The sequence below is a fragment of the Oryctolagus cuniculus genome, chromosome 7 (assembly GCF_051225735.1).
Source record: "Oryctolagus cuniculus isolate XC-2025 breed Fujian yellow rabbit chromosome 7, ASM5122573v1, whole genome shotgun sequence".
Classification (NCBI taxonomy): domain Eukaryota; kingdom Metazoa; phylum Chordata; class Mammalia; order Lagomorpha; family Leporidae; genus Oryctolagus; species Oryctolagus cuniculus.
In genome coordinates, this window is record NC_142873.1 from 4,805,859 (window position 1) to 4,820,966 (window position 15,108).

Sequence of the window (15,108 nt, forward strand, 5' to 3'; positions counted from 1 at the left end):
CCAAGCTCACATAGGGAAGGTGACATATGTCAAGGACAGCCTTTAGAAAGAGATCTAGCAACCTGTCTACCCAGGAAACCCAGGGTTTAGTGCACAAATATTTATTGAGTGCCTACTATGCGTCAGACACTTGAAATTCAGCCATGAACCAAACAGACTCAATCCTTGACCTCAAAGAACTTGCTTTTCACCTCCCACCCATGCAAATGACCCTCACTCAGACACAGAGTTCAGTTCCAGAAGTAATGAGTCCACTCTGCATTCTGACCCACAGCAGTCCCCCATCCCTGCCTAAGTCTTGTTTTCTGACCCAGACTTCTGGAGGTGATGCACCTGCCGGGACACTGTAGGGTTCTTTGCAAGGCCGCCATGTCCCAGAAGTCATGTGGAGTCCTGAAAACTTCAGACAAGTCTTTAAATTTGCGAGGCAGAGAGCGAGAGAAAGAGATCTCATTCATTGATTCACTCCCCCAAATGCCCACGACAGCCAGGGCTGGGCCAGGGCCACGGTCAGGAGCCAGGAACTCAGTTTGGTCTCCCATGTGGGAGGCTAGGGTCTGACTCCTGTCACCTGCCTGCTGCCTGCTCTGATCCATAATGGCAGGAAGCTGGAATCGGAAACCAGAGCCGGGAATCAAACCCTGACACCCCGAGGTGGGATGTGGGCGTCTTAACCACTAGACTAAACATCCAGGCCTCTCCACCAGCTGTTTTACTGACAGTTTCCATGGCGAAAGGGCTCAGTTTTCATGGTTTTGGATCCTTCTGTCACTGCAGGGTGACCTATAGCGCCTTGCTCCTTTTTATTGAGCTTTTAAAATCCTTTTAAGGAAATGTGTTTCTCTGTCCCAGGCAGCAGGAACCCAGTGTGACGAACAGGCCAGAGGAGCTGTGCCCCGAGGTGGCTGAGGCTGCTGGCGGGGAGCCGGGAGCACATCAGGGAGCACTTGCTGTCTCCCCGCTGTTTCCATCGCTGTCTCCTGTCTGGAGAGCCCTTCCCACAGGCGTGCAGACGCAGTGCTGACATGTGCCTCCTTGACTTAGGTGCTCAGGGCACTGAGCAAGCTCTCGCGCGGAGTGGCATCTTTGCATGTCTTTATCCAGACACAAATAGATTTTTCTCCCCCTGAGACCGACAGCCAGGGGCCTTTGTCCCTCTTAGACAGTTCATTAGAGGGTGCTTTGTCCCCTAGACTGGGAATGGGCTGGACTCTGGGCGAGTCCAGGAGGGCTTCCTGATGGAGGTGTTTCAGTAGTCCCTGTGGGTCAGTAGTTCACTGGGAATCTGCTATAATAGAATGCAAAGTAGTCTGTATTGAGATGAGAAGAACTATTTTACCTACATGCACCGGGCTCTGGCCTGGATCCCTTACAATTTACTGTGAACAATGACCTGGTAGAAGATGCTACTGGAGTTTTTGACGGAGGGGCTGGTGACATCCTAACGTGACAGCTGGGGCTCGTCCAGGCTAACTGAGTGGCCTAAGGACGCGTCTAGTAAGTTTGGAGTTAAATCACCAGAATCAGCTTTGAGGCCTTCCTGGTCCAATTGAAGCAGTATGTATATAAAGTCAGCTGGAGAGGCCCCGTCCAGCGAGGGCTCTGTGTCCACTGATTGGCGATGGAGCCCACAGGTCTTTGTAATGAGCCTGTCCTAGGGTGGGAGCGCTGGATTTGAGCTTGACCTTGTGGTGGTAATATGAGTTGACACAGTGGATGTGACAGCAAACGTTGGTGCCACCTCCACCCTAGGATGTCACGGACTGTGGGACAGGCAGAGTCCCAGGAAAGGGGTTGGAACAGCACCTTGCTAGGGAACTAAGACGTCCTCAGAGTTTAGGAAATGCTAGGCTTTTTCCTGAGTTTTTAAGCGTTCTAATTGCATGAAGGGAGGTTTGTGTGTTATCCTTGCATCAGCCGCTGAGTGACAGCTGTGTGGCCCTGGCTGCCTGCTTTTCTGGACTTTCAGCTCCATCAAATGGCATCACGTGTATCTGCCCGGGAGCCAGCACACAACAGATGCTGGAAAAATGACGGTTCTAGAAGTGAGTGAATGAAGAAGTACGCAGGAAACCCGGAGAGGACCGGGTCAGTTTTAAAAGATGGCCGTGTGAAGAGAGAGGAGAGAGAGCAGCGTGGCACCGGAGGGTGCCCCTGTTGGCGAGGACCACGTCCACAGTCTTTCCCACATGAACAGCGGTTTTGCACATACCGCCTCGCTGAGTCCTGGCCAGCCAGCCTGGAGGCAGATCCCCCCCCCCCCCCCCCCCCGCGCCTACACTGCATGGGCCAGGGATCAGGAATGGAGGCTGCTGGCTCCCCACCCCTGCTGGGAAGGGCTGTGGTCTGACTCAGAGCCTAGAATTTTCCCCTGCTCATTGGTGCCTTGGTCAGGAGCTCTGGGCCAGCTGACCTGGCCAGGGGAGGCCCCAGAAGGAATGCATCGTGAGCTCTGAGCACCGTTCTCTCCTCCCTCCCTGCGTCTCCCCAGAGACAGATGTAAAGAAGGCAAGCTATCAGGCGGTTTACCTTACCAAATTCAAAATAGCCTGTTCCACTCGCAGGCACAGCTGTGAAGTCAAGTGGAAAGGAGGGAGATGAGATTTTGTACTGGGGCTCTGCATTTGAATGAATACAAGGGAGAGGTGCGATTGTAGCCTGTGGATGGTGGGAGCCCTTGCTGAGGTCAGCTGGGGCTGCCGTTCAGGTTGTCTGTCAAGGTCCTACAGGATTATACGCATTACCAAGTCCAACAGTGTGCACAGGTGTGCTTAGCTTTTGGGTACTTTTCAAATTTACTTCGTATTAAGGAATCCAATTTACTCGGGCTGGAACTGCCTGCCTTCTCCAGATAGGGAAATTTTTGAAAAGAAAGCAGCCGTACGCCTGTGGAACAGTGCCAGTTCCGTCTCCGTTTCTCACGGCCCGCTCACTCTTGTGCCTGTTCCCCTGGGCCTCTGCCCTGCCTCTAACAAACACAGCTCTTGTGCGAGTCACTGGCGGTTTCCATGTCTCTGAATTCTAGGGACAGTTTTGGCCTCACATCTGTGCACCTCTAATCAGTTTTTGACATTGTTGCCCTCACCCCTTCTATCTGTGGCTTCGATGATTCCATATTTTTTCAGGTTCCTTCTACATTTCTTGTTGTTCCTCCTCTATCTGTAATGAGCCCATGCTTTTTGTTAATGGCTGCTCGCTCGCTCGCTCCTTCCTTCCTTCCTTCCTTCCTTCCTTCCTTCCTTCCTTCCTTCTTTCAAGGTTTGTTTATTTATTTGAGAGGCAGAGTTACAGAGAGAGACAAGGAGTGACAGAGAGAGATCTTCCATCCACTGGTTTATTCCTCAAATGGTTGCAACAATTGGGATGGTGCCAGGCCTAAACCAGGAGCCAGGAGCTTCTTCTAGTCCACCCACAAGGGTGTAGGGCCCCCAAAACTTGGGCAATCCTCCACTGCTTTTCTAGGCATGTGGGCAGTGGAGCAGCCAGGACTGGCGCCCATACTGGATGTTGGCGCTGCAGGTCGTAGCTCAACCCATTGTACGCCAATGCGGGTCCCCTGGGTCTCTCTTTCTGTACATTCTGCTGTGGGGATGTCATCGTCACTCCTCAGGACGACTTGGAACGAGCTTGTCCTCGCCATGTGCACAGGGGAGCTCACCGTGCACAGTCTGTCTTCTCAGACTGCCCCATCGCAGGGAACAGCTCGGTGAGATCAGTCTGCAAGCCAAACCCAAGCATCATTCTTGACTTACTCCTCTTCCAGGTCCACCTTCTGTCTGTCACCACAGCACTCCTCCCCCCCTCCTGTATACTTGTGTCTATCCGCAGGGCAGCCCCCAGTCCAAGCTGCCGTCCTCTCTCACTGGTACTCTGCAGTGGTCCCCTAGCGCATCATCTGTCCTGCACTTTTGTCCCTGGCCATTCTCTGTGCTGAAGTTGAGGATCTGGCCAAGCTGTAAATATGAATGTATCATTTCCTGCTTACAAACCTTCGGGAAACCCCACTGCTTTCACAATGAGCCAGGCTCTTCAACAATTCCCAGTGAAGCCCACAAGGACGGACCCTACGCAGCTTTGTAGCCTCTCTTCCCACTCCTTCCTCATCAGCCCCCAGCGCCCCAGCATCCTGCACTGCCACCCTCTAAGCTGACCTCTTACACATCCCATAATTCCCAGCCGCTTCCCGAGGGGAGCTTTCCTGGCTCCTTGGTCAGGTCTTCACTCCCTGTTGCGTCTTTCCCTCATAACTCGCAATCTTAATTGCTGCTTTATCTGTTTGATTATTTAATTCATGGCTTTTTCATTTACCATTTAGCTTCATGAAGGCAGAGGCCACCTCTGGTCTATTCATTTTGTAACATTGTCTTGCATCATGCCACTTACCTAGTAGTTACTCAATAAATCTTTGTTGGATGAACTTTTTTCTCCATAATTATTAAAATAATTGCTATATTAGGAATAAGTGGATTAAAAATAATTCCTACATTCAAACTACTTACATGAGGAAAAGATAGCATATAAATATAACGTGGCCCCATTGAGCTGAAGAGATGTTCAGAGTTACAGGTCGGAGTTGGCAGAGTTCTGGAATGTTCTGCCCTACACAGTCCAGCAGTAGCAGTCATGCCGCCACTTCTCCAAGGCTCCCCGGTTCTAGAATTGAAATTTCTTGAGTGTAGGAAGAGTCTCTGCTTTTCTTCTAGACATTTCAGTTCTTCACAAGCTACTACACACATAAAGAACATTTATTGATGGAATAACCAGGGACCAGCATTTTGGGACAGTAAGTTAGGCCTGCACTTACAACTCTAGCATCCCACATTGGAATGCTGGCTCCAGTCCCAGCTGCTCAGCTCCCGATCCAGCTCCCTGCTAACGTGGTTGGGCAGGCTACAGAAGATGGCCCAGGTACTTTGGCTCCTGCCAGCCGTGCGGGGAACGCAGATGGAGTTCCAGGCTCCTGGCTCTGACGTGGGTCCTCTCTGGCCATTGTAGCCATTTGGGAAGTGAACCAGCAGGTGGAAGATAACTCTCTCTCTCTTTCAAATAATAAGCAAATAAATCTTTTTTTAAAAATGGTATAACCAATATAGTTAGTCTGCCGACTTCTGGAAGAGAAAGAAGGCGTGCTCACTGGAGGAAGTCGGTGTTTTGCAGGTTCATAGTTGCCCCTTGTATCCCAGCATGCCCTTGGAAAATACAGGGATGGTCCATTAAGTTAAGTCTGTTCAGTGTCAGATTGAAGCACCCGTCTTCTCCCCCAGGTCTTCCAGAGGCGGAACACGGGGCAGCTAGATTTCTTCAAGCGTTGGCGGAGCTACGTGGAAGGCTTTGGGGACCCCATGCAGGAGTTTTGGATTGGTATGACCTCTGAGGAGTCAGGAGGGCGGGGCTGCTAGGGGTGATTGCCCCTAGACAAGGTAGCCGGTCGGGCAGCTCACAGACGGTCACTCTGTGGAGTCTCCCGAGGGGCGTTGGTGGGGCCGTGTTGGTGGGAGGGCTCTCATGTGTTCTGGGCTTCTGCAAAGGTAGCCTGTCCTGATGGCTCCTGGGCTGTGTCTAACCCAGCTCTGCAGGAGCTCCCTGGAGCCTGAACTTCTTAGCAACCACCGGAGGAGGCAGTTGGTTGCCTGGGACTCTGGGCATTGTTGGGGGACGTCCTGGCAACCCCTGCGGTCCTGCTGGTTGTGCCGGGCATTAAGGCATGTCCCGCCTTTTCCCTCTGCTGCTTCTGGAGCAGAGGTTCACAGGGAGTGAAATCGCCAAACGCACCAACTGGGACATGAATAATTAAAATATCATAATCGGGATACTCAGTGTCTAATAGAGTAGGTGATGTCTGTGGTTTGCTTGGTCCAAAATCTCTTCTGAGACCTGAGAATGGGTAGCTGATCTGCTCTTCTGCTTGGTGAACCGAGAGGGCGCTACAGAGCTGCTTCTGCGTCCGGGAGATGGAGCCCCTGGAGGCACAGCCCGCCCCTTACTGCTGCCCTCCACGGGGCTCGTTAGCATGCGTGGGCCTAAGACGGTGTAGGGTGAGACGGTGAGCCTCCCTGAGGAGAAACCACCGGGCTAGGAGAGGAGGGAAGGGCTCAGTCGACTGACTTTTAGACCTGAAAATCTCAGACGCCAGTGGCGAGGGCTCACGTGCCGGCTGATTGGTCAGTTCCTTTCCTGGCTTTCAGGTCTGGACAAGCTGCACAATCTCACCACTGGCACTCCGACCCGCTACGAGGTGAGAGTGGACCTGCAGACGCTCAATGAGTCTGCCTATGCCGTGTACGACTTCTTCCAAGTGGCCTCCAGCAAGGAGCGCTACAAGCTGACCGTCGGGAAATACAGAGGCACAGCAGGTAAGCGGACGTGTTTGCACCGCGAGGGTGTCCTGCTCTGCTGTCTGGGTCGTGGGTCTCGGAGTGGAGTGTTTTGTGGAGGCCAAGTGTCCTCAGTGACAATCGAGGGCCTGCTCCCTGCAAGGAGCTGGGGCTGCACAAAACAGTGAAAGCCGCCCTTGACTGCCATCACAGTGGAAAAGTGAAAGCCGTCCTCTGCTGCCGTCACAGTGGAAACTTTGTATAGGTGACACAGTGACTCCTTCTGTGGTCAGAACTCACTCTTTCTCTCTTTTAAAGATTTTATTTAATTATTTGAAAGTCAGAGTTACACAGAGAGAAGGTGAGGCAGAGCGAGAGCGAGAGCGAGAGCGAGAGCGAGAGAGAGAGAGTCTTCCATCTGCTGGTTCACTCCCCAGTTGGCTGCAATGGCAGGACCTGCGCCCATCCGAAGCCAGGAGCCAGGAGCTTCTTCCGGGTCTCCCATGCAGGTGCAGGGGCCCAAGCACTTGGGCCATTTTCCACTGCTTTCCCAGGCCACAGCAGAGAGCTGGATTGGAAGTGGAGCAGCCGGGACTCAAACCGGCACCCATATGGGATGCCGGCACTGCAGGTGGCAGCTTTACTGGTTATGCCACAGCATCGCCCCCAAAACCCTCCTCTTGTACTGCCTCAGTCCGGCTGGTGCGCAGGAGTCTTCGCTGAAGAAGCAGCATTCCCAGGGGCTCATGGTGCCTGCAAGCCCCTGCTCGGGCGTCAGCAGTGAGCTCGTCAGCGCTGTTCACACCATGGTGTGAGTGCTGTTCTGTAAGTGCGCGCGGCGCTTTGCTGGAAACAAAGCCAGAGAAGTGAAAGTGCAGATTTCAGCCACGGGAAGCGCAGGCCTCTTTAACTGAATCCGACGCCGACGGCACGGAAGCAGGTCAGCCGAAAGCCGGGGTTCGCTCATAACCAGTCGATGGTGTGTTCAGTTCTGAAGGCGAAGAACAGAATTACGCAGCGTGGCCAAAATACTAGAGTTACCATGGTGAAGATCATATTGAAGGGTTGTTGGTTTGACACTATCGATTTAAAACCTCTATTTATGCATTTTAAACCGTAGCACATAAATCTATAGTTTGACTTTTGCCTATTTTTCTTAAAATAAAGATTTGTTTTTCAGTCTGAAAGTCAGTGTTGCAGAGGAGAGAGAGAGAGAGAGAGAGACAGAGACAGAGACAGAGAGAGGTGTCTTCCATCTGCTAGCTCCCTCCCTAGGCAGCAACAGGTGGGGCTGGGCCAGGCTGAAGCCAGGAGCCCGAAGCTCCATCCTGGTCTCCCATGTGGGTGCAGGGGCCCAGGTACTCGGGCCCTCTGCCCCCTCCCCTTTCTCACCAGGCACATTTTCCTTTTCGGAGGCCTGTCTCAACATGGCTCAGGAAAGGCGCTGAGGCAAGTGGAGGGTGAGTGACAGGGAGCCCCCTCCCAGGCACCCTATTTGCATTTTGACTGTGATCAGGCTAATTCCTGTCCGGAGGTTGTTTGGGCCAACAGTGGAGGTCAGTGGCGGATTTTTAATAGGAAGCCTTGGGAGACGTTCAGATCACACAGTGTTAGGGCGGGAATCGAGTCTTCTGTGTGTGCAGTCTTTTCTACTTCTAACTTCTGAATCGCTGTGGTTCGGGCTCACAGAGCGTTCACTTCCCTCATATATGCTGATGGCTCTACCAGGAGGGTTTTAAAATCTAGGAAGCTTCTGGCTACTCATGTCCTAAACGAGGCACTGTTTAGAGGACGTGGTGTTCAAGTGGAAGGTGGACTTTTCCCTCTCCCTTTCTGCCTCCCCAGAGCTGATGAGAACAGAGAGGCGCGTGGCCCTGGTGGGGGGTGTGGTTTTAGACTTGTCCCTGCGCACACTGCCCAGGTGGGCCCCCACCTTCTGACTTCCATGGCAGCCCGTCACTGCTTCCTGAGGGCGTCTCCAGCAAGGTCAGAGGGTGCTGTTGGCGTCTGATTGTGAGTCCGGCAGGGGAGCAGGCAGGCTGCTGGGAGCGCTGCCCTCACGCAGCCGCTCAGGTATTGAGCAGCTAACGTGAAAACACTGACATGCTCACTTGCTGCAGGGTGACTTCTAGGGCTGACCAATCAGTCCCAGCTGATTTCAAGTCCCACCCTATAGGACTTTGCAGTACCCAGCACCTGGAAGGATTGGAAACGTGGCAGGGGAACCCCACCAGCAGTTAGTGGGCTGGGCCAGGGGTACCAGATGTCCAAGCTGAGGGATTGTTCTGCTCCAAATGCTGGTGCCTTCCTTGTTTTGAAGTAGATTCTTAAATTCAGGCATTTAGATAGAGAAATAAATGAGTGGGTACCTGGACGAAAGCGAAAGCCAGAAATGGCACAAGTGCCTCTGTTGCTTGCCCACTCCTAGTCCTAAGGCAAAAGATCTTCACGGTACAGGCACCTGGCCTGTGTCTTAGATGGGATATGGTAAGGGCTTCTTCCAGTCCCGGCTGCTGCACTTGCTTGCGCCACCTTCCCTGTCCCGTGAGGTACTGGAGGAGGAGAGTACGCCTTGGAGTCACAGTTTGATGAGACAGGTGATGGCCCTGAGTGTGCTTGGGTTGAGACCCCTCCAGTCACCTGCGCCAGAAGAACCAGTATCCCACGCAAAGCCTTCATGCTACAGGTGATACCTCCCATCAGAGTTCCCCCTAAAACGGCATGGAGGAAGTCTAAGCTCGTTGGCTTGGCTGCTTTGCCCTACCTAGGGAGATAAGCTGCCTAAGTCAGAATGCTAATAGCGTCTCAGCGAGGGCCGGCTGACTTTGGATTCTTGGATACTCTCGCCGTGTGCACTCTGAACATTAGGATGGCTTCCGTCTCTGGAAGGTAGGAAATCCACCTGCAGGGAAGCGCCTTCCCTTACCCTGGCCAAAGGCTGCGTTACCCAGTGCCCAAGGTTGGGTAACCACGAAGGTTACCTTTAAGAAAGCCTCCTCCTAAGTTCTTACCGGACAGCTCTGGCAGTTTCGCATGTGAGAGGTGGGCCACGTGCATGTTACTGAGGGAGGCGCTGGGTGTCACTGGGGATGGAGTTGACTCTGCAGGAGACGGAAGGGAGGAGGAACTGTGGATGAGGAAGGGGACAGAGTGCCTGCCCCTGACTGGATTGGGAGCTGGCTGGGATGGAGTCAGAGCAGCAGAGGCCTCGTGGTCCATTCTTGCTCTTCTGAATGGAGCCACTGTGGGAGCCTGGAGGGCTGGAAGTGCCAGGCGGACCTTCCCTTTGTGTGGCGTGTCGTTAGCTCTTTGTGTTTTTTAGATTTATTTTTAATACACACACACACACACAAAGACACACACACACAGGTTCAGACAACCACATCCCACAGCAGAGTGCGTGGGTTTGAGTCCCGGCTCTGCTCTCAACTTCAGCTGTCTGCCTGTAGACACCCTGGGAGGCAGAAGACCCAAGTAGTTACTTGGGTCCTTGCCACCCATGTGGGAGACCTAGATGGAGTTCTTAGCTCCTAACTTCGGCCTGGGCCAAGCTCTGGCTGTGGTGGGCCTTTGGAGAGAGAACAAGTGGGGGTGTTGGGGGTGGGGAGTGGATCTCTCTCTCTTTCTGCCTCTCGGCCTCTCAAATTACCGAATTTAAAGATTTCTAAAAACTGAAAAAGAAAGAAGGAAAGCACAGGTGGATTGGTGTCTCAAAAAATAACCCGACTTGGAATCTGAGGACCAGGATTTGAATCCTGTTCTGTGGTCCGAGGACTGTGGGGCCCTGCTGAGTGCCGGGAGTCTGACCTCCTTGCCCCTGCAGGTTTGCTGTGAGGTCAGGTGAGACTTTGCTGGGCAAACTCAGAGGTTGCATGTCAGTGGAAGGGTCGCTAGGGCAGGAGCAGAGCTTGGTTAGTGTCTGACCCACGTGGCCCTTATTGCCTCTTCTAAGCTGAATCTAAACGCGAGCTTATGGAGGATGACAGCTATGCAGGGAGAGGGGAGACACGGAAGTGAAATCAGACTCCAGACAGGATGTGACGAAACACTCACAGCGTGAGCTCATCAGCATGAGGGTCTACAAGTGCAGGTGTGTGTGTGTTAGGGGGCGAGTGGAGGGTGGCTGGAGGAATCTTCCAGGGGAGTGGTGTCGGGATGGTTAGGAGTTGACTGATGGGGGACAGAGAAGAACCCCATGGGGGGTGAGCTTGCCCACCCCACAAGGAGAGGATGCCTGGTGGCCAAGAGAGATAAGGGGCTTCGGTGTCAGCCGCAGGAGCAGAGAGGTAGGGGTGTAGGTGAGTGACCTGCGGATAAAGGGGCACAGAGGGATGGCCAGTCGGGATTCAGAGAGTCCAGGGCCGGGCTGGGGGCAGGAGGTTTGGGCCACGGCAGAGACAGGGGCACAGGAGAGTGGTTCTCTCGTGCGAGGGGCAGTCAGGGGCTGTGGGCAGAGTCCACACAATCGGTTTTGGAAATCTGACACGTGGCTCAGTGGATCCTTGGCATTTTCACACCAAGCTGGCTTTCCGTCCTGCGAGTGATCATTCCCCAGGGGCTGAAGTCGCACGGGCTCCTGCACCTGTCTCTTCTCTCCTGCAGGGGACGCTCTTACTTACCACAACGGGTGGAAGTTTACAACCTTCGACAGAGATAATGACATCGCCCTCAGCAACTGTGCCCTGACACATCATGGCGGCTGGTGGTACAAGAACTGCCACTTGGCCAACCCCAACGGCAAATACGGGGAGACCAAGCACAGTGAGGTAGGCGACAGGTGCCACTTGTTTCTGTCTCAGCTCCGCCCGTAGTTAGCTCACAAAGGACACCTTCCAGGCCAGTCTGGGGGTCCCCCTCCTTCCTTGGCTTCCAGTCAGGGTGGTGGGAGAGCATCTCCATAACTCTGCAGCCTTGGGGTCACGGCCATCCCTGCCCACTTGGCGTTTCCCCCATGGCTGCTCCCTCCCTTGGTGCCAGCGGGGTGGGAAGCTTGGGCTGCCATTGCTGTGTAAAGACCTGTGATGTAGGTCAGACGCCACCATCTTGCCTAACCCGTTGACATGCTGTGTCAGTCAGCTCAGACTGGGCAGCTTGAGTGACAGTGCCTGGAGGCTGGGCAGTCCAAGATCAGGTGCCTGCAGGTGCAGTTCTTGGTGGGGACTCCTGCCCTGTCTCACGGCCAGCTGTCCTCCGCTGTGTCTGGAAGACAGAGGGAGCCCTGGTCTTTCCCTCTTACTAGTTGGACCCTATCCCACGGAGGGCGGTGCTGCACCCCGTGACCCCCTCTAAATCTAACTTCTCTGGAGGTCTCACCTGCTAGTGCCCACATCGGGAGCCAGGGCTTTCGGGGAGAATTTGGGAGGAGAGGCAAACATTCAGTCCTGCCAGACCGCTGCGTGGTCCTCACTAGTTGTTCTAGTCCAGCTCGGCTCTTCAACAGTTTCGTGGAGAATGCACGCCATGAAAACAGTGTGCGTGGATTTCCAAATTTCTTTTGCTCCTCAAACTCTCACATCTCGATTCCTTTTCCGGAGGACGTTTTGAAGATGCCTCCTGGTTCTCTCAAGCCCTCGGATCACCAGGGAGCCAGGTCTCTCTTCCTTAGGTCAGACCCAGCCTTGTCTCCACGGCACCCAGAGCGCCCCCACCCGGGCCCCCCCAGAGCAGCGGGTTCCACCAGCCCCTCTCTCCAGGCTTGTGTGCAGGCTCTCGCCCCTCCCTCGCTCAGAAGCTCTCCTGTCTACGACTTCTCGGACCTCCGCAGCCCCTGTGTGCCGTCCGGCCCTCGGCCTGCTCAGGGCGGCTCCTGCTCCCTCGCAGCTCCTTGGAAACCATGTCTTTGTTCCCCGCCCCCAGCTCTCAGAGTTCACAGCCTGGGGTTCTGCCCTCACTTCCTGGAAGGCGCCGCTCCCTGACCTCACCACGTACCAGTATTCCTGTAGATGTTAGCACTTCGGAAGTCCAGCTACGTCTGCATGACGTGGACCCTGACCAGGCAGTGGGGGCCTCCCAGTCCTTAGGTGACATTTCAATGGCAAGAAGACGTTTCTTCCGGGGAAGCCACCGGGAGGTGGGCCCACAAATCATGGTGGCAGCCGTGAGCCGGCGATCACAGATCCGATATTTGAAACGAGCAGCCTGCACGTGCTAAACCATCCCCATATTTACTAATAAAAGACATTCATCTGGCTAATGTGCTTTTCACAGTCTGCAAGGCATTTAGCTTCTTGTTTATTATTTACCTCACAAATTAAAATACATAAAATTGGTCGCTGGGGCTCTTTATTGGCCAGGTTGCAAGGTTATTAAGTGAATTAAATATTATTGCACTCACCAGTCAGAAGACATAAAAGGAAATTTAGTTTGCAGCGGGCCATTTGTTACTCCAGAGCTAATATCTAAACAGCCTAAATTGAAACTGATTTTACACCGTTGGCCAATTAATATGTTTATTTCTGACTTCACGTTCTTGGAAGGGAAACGAGGGAGGCAAAGCTAATTTGTTTCTTGCTGGCCAGGTTGACCCCGTCTTGTCTTTGCCGCTGCTCGGACCTCACCCACCTACCTCCTGGCCTCACACCCTGTTCCTGGGCCCCTCTGTGCTCCTAGCTCGGTTTTGAGTCCTTAGCCTGCCTAGGCCTGACTGCCCAGCAGAGGGCGCCCGCTCCCGGGTCCGGCCCTCACCGTCTATCACTAGGCCCAGGCGCAGGTGCCTCTGGCTTCCCCTTAGCTGGGAGGGGCTGCTTTCACTGCTAAACCAAGATTCTCGTGTGTTCCATGAGCCACCCTCCTCGCCTCCCAGGAGCCTCTTCTTGATTTTTTTTTTTTTTATGTAGGGGGTGAACTGGGAGCCGTGGAAAGGACATGAGTTCTCCATTCCTTACGTGGAGCTGAAAATCCGCCCTCAAGGCTACAGCAAGGAGCGCGTGGTCGGCAGGAAGAAGCGGACGCTAGGAGGCAAGACGAGAATGTTGTGATGGCCCGTCTGAGCGGCCGTCGCAGGAGACTGGCAGGGCTGGGGCTTTGGAAGCTGGGGGCGGGTGGGCAGCAGGGAAGGGGGAATGGGGGCTTGAGGGTCGCTCCGTCGTCCCTCGGCTCTGGGATCCCTGGTAACCCGCAGAAGAGGTCACGTCTCCAAGCTTCAGATCACGCAGTGTCTTGGCCCGTCTATACTAGGGAGCAGACAACACAGTAGCGGTTGCACAGTGTCTATGGGAAAGACAGCATTGGAGCCGCGCGGCTCGCTAGGGACAGCTTGCTGGAGCCGCGGGTCATCCAGTGCCTCCGCCGTGGGCAGCTGTAGAACCGGGCTGCCTCCCTCCCTCTCTCCCTGCCTCGCTCGCTTGCTCTCGCACAAACCTCTCTGGAAAGCAGCACCAGAGAGTCGGTGTGACTCCCGGGAGCCAGGGCTGCCGCAGCCTGACGCAAGTGGAACCCCTGCCCCGCTGTTGTAATTGCTGATCGACAAGAATGAATGGGGGCACCAGGAGGGGCCAAGGCGTGCTCCTCTGGCCACATTGCAGGATCCGGCAGGCTGGACACCAGAGCTCCCATGTCGCTGCCCCCTTTCCAGCCCCTGGTGTAATCGCGCTCACAGATCTGCACAGCTTGTGAATAACTTCTCGCTGGGTTCCGCTCTCTTGATGACTGGGCCCTCTGCAGACTCTTGCAGACTCTTGGCTTCCTTGCCATTCACTCCCATCAGCCCCCAGCCTCCGTCCTTCCCGGGACGGCTCCCAGCCCTGGGCGCCCCGACCTGGGCCACTCAGCATCGTGAGGTTCGCCCCTGGGGTCGCCGGAGCTGCCCAGCCAGCCCCAGGAGGCTTTCCTGTTTGAAGGCCCCCAGGCAAGATCAGCTCCTTTTTTCTGCTTATTTCCTATCATTGTGGAAGGTTTCTGTAGCTGAGTCAGTGACCAGTGAAGTCACTCAAACTGCTACTCAAGAACAAAAATAATAAACCACTTAAACAAACTCGCCGTGTGTGACTTTTTTTCGCCGCTGAAGCGCACTTGAACCCTAAATGTAACCCAAGTTCACGCGAAGGCACGCAGGTGTGCATGGTAATGGAATGCAGGTGGCTTTGGCTTCGTGTATGATGGCCACTAATCACCCTTGCAATGCACCGGATCAGGTGAGCGGGAAGGCAGGCCCCTCCGGGGCTGGGGTCTAGTTCATTGCCTCGCGTCTCCAGGCTTTGACTTCTGAGCCAACGCCAAGCCGCACTCTGGAAACAGCCTTTCCACTGCCGGGATCGCCTCTCCCTCTGCCCGCTCCCCAGACGGGCACACCGAGCAGTCGCGCCCACTGCTGCATCTGGTAATGAGTGGTTTGAATGAAGTATGGGGTTTGTGTCGGGGCTTGTGCGCTGTTCGTTGATTCGCAGTTTATTAAGTGTCTGTTGCTTGGTATCAGGTGGCGTGCGGGGCACGGGGGAGACAGGTGAACCGCGGAGGTGAGCAAGCCGGACAGGGTCACTGCATTTACTCTCGCAGTCTCTCAGTCGCTCATTACGCGCTGGGTTCTGTTCCAAGTGCCAGTGCCACGCAAGTGAGCCGGTCCTGCCTTGGTGCTTATGTTCTCGTAGGGGAGACTGACAGTAACAAGCAAATGTCGTTGGGCCAGCGCTGCGGCTCACTAGGCTAATCCTCCACCTAGTGGCGCTGGCACACCGGGTTCTAGTCCCGGTCGGGGTGCCGGATTCTGTCCTGGTTGCCCCTCTTCCAGGCCAGCTCTCTGCTGTGGCCCGGGAGTGCAGTGGAGGATGGCCCAAATGCTTGGGCCCTGCACCCCATG

At 54.5% G+C, this 15,108-nt stretch overlaps 1 protein-coding gene across 1 annotated transcript in view; it reads left to right on the forward strand.

Annotated features, from left to right (window-relative positions):
• TNN (tenascin N) overlaps positions 1 to 14,286 on the forward strand; it is a 59,792-nt gene extending 45,506 nt beyond the window's left edge. The window contains exons 17-20 of the mRNA XM_002715032.6: positions 5,265 to 5,361; positions 6,186 to 6,353; positions 10,917 to 11,080; positions 13,151 to 14,286. Coding sequence (XP_002715078.3) covers positions 5,265 to 5,361; positions 6,186 to 6,353; positions 10,917 to 11,080; positions 13,151 to 13,291 — 570 coding nt within the window. The 3' untranslated portion in view covers positions 13,292 to 14,286. The remainder of the gene's footprint in view (positions 1 to 5,264; positions 5,362 to 6,185; positions 6,354 to 10,916; positions 11,081 to 13,150) is intronic.
• Positions 14,287 to 15,108: the final 822 nt, after the last annotated feature.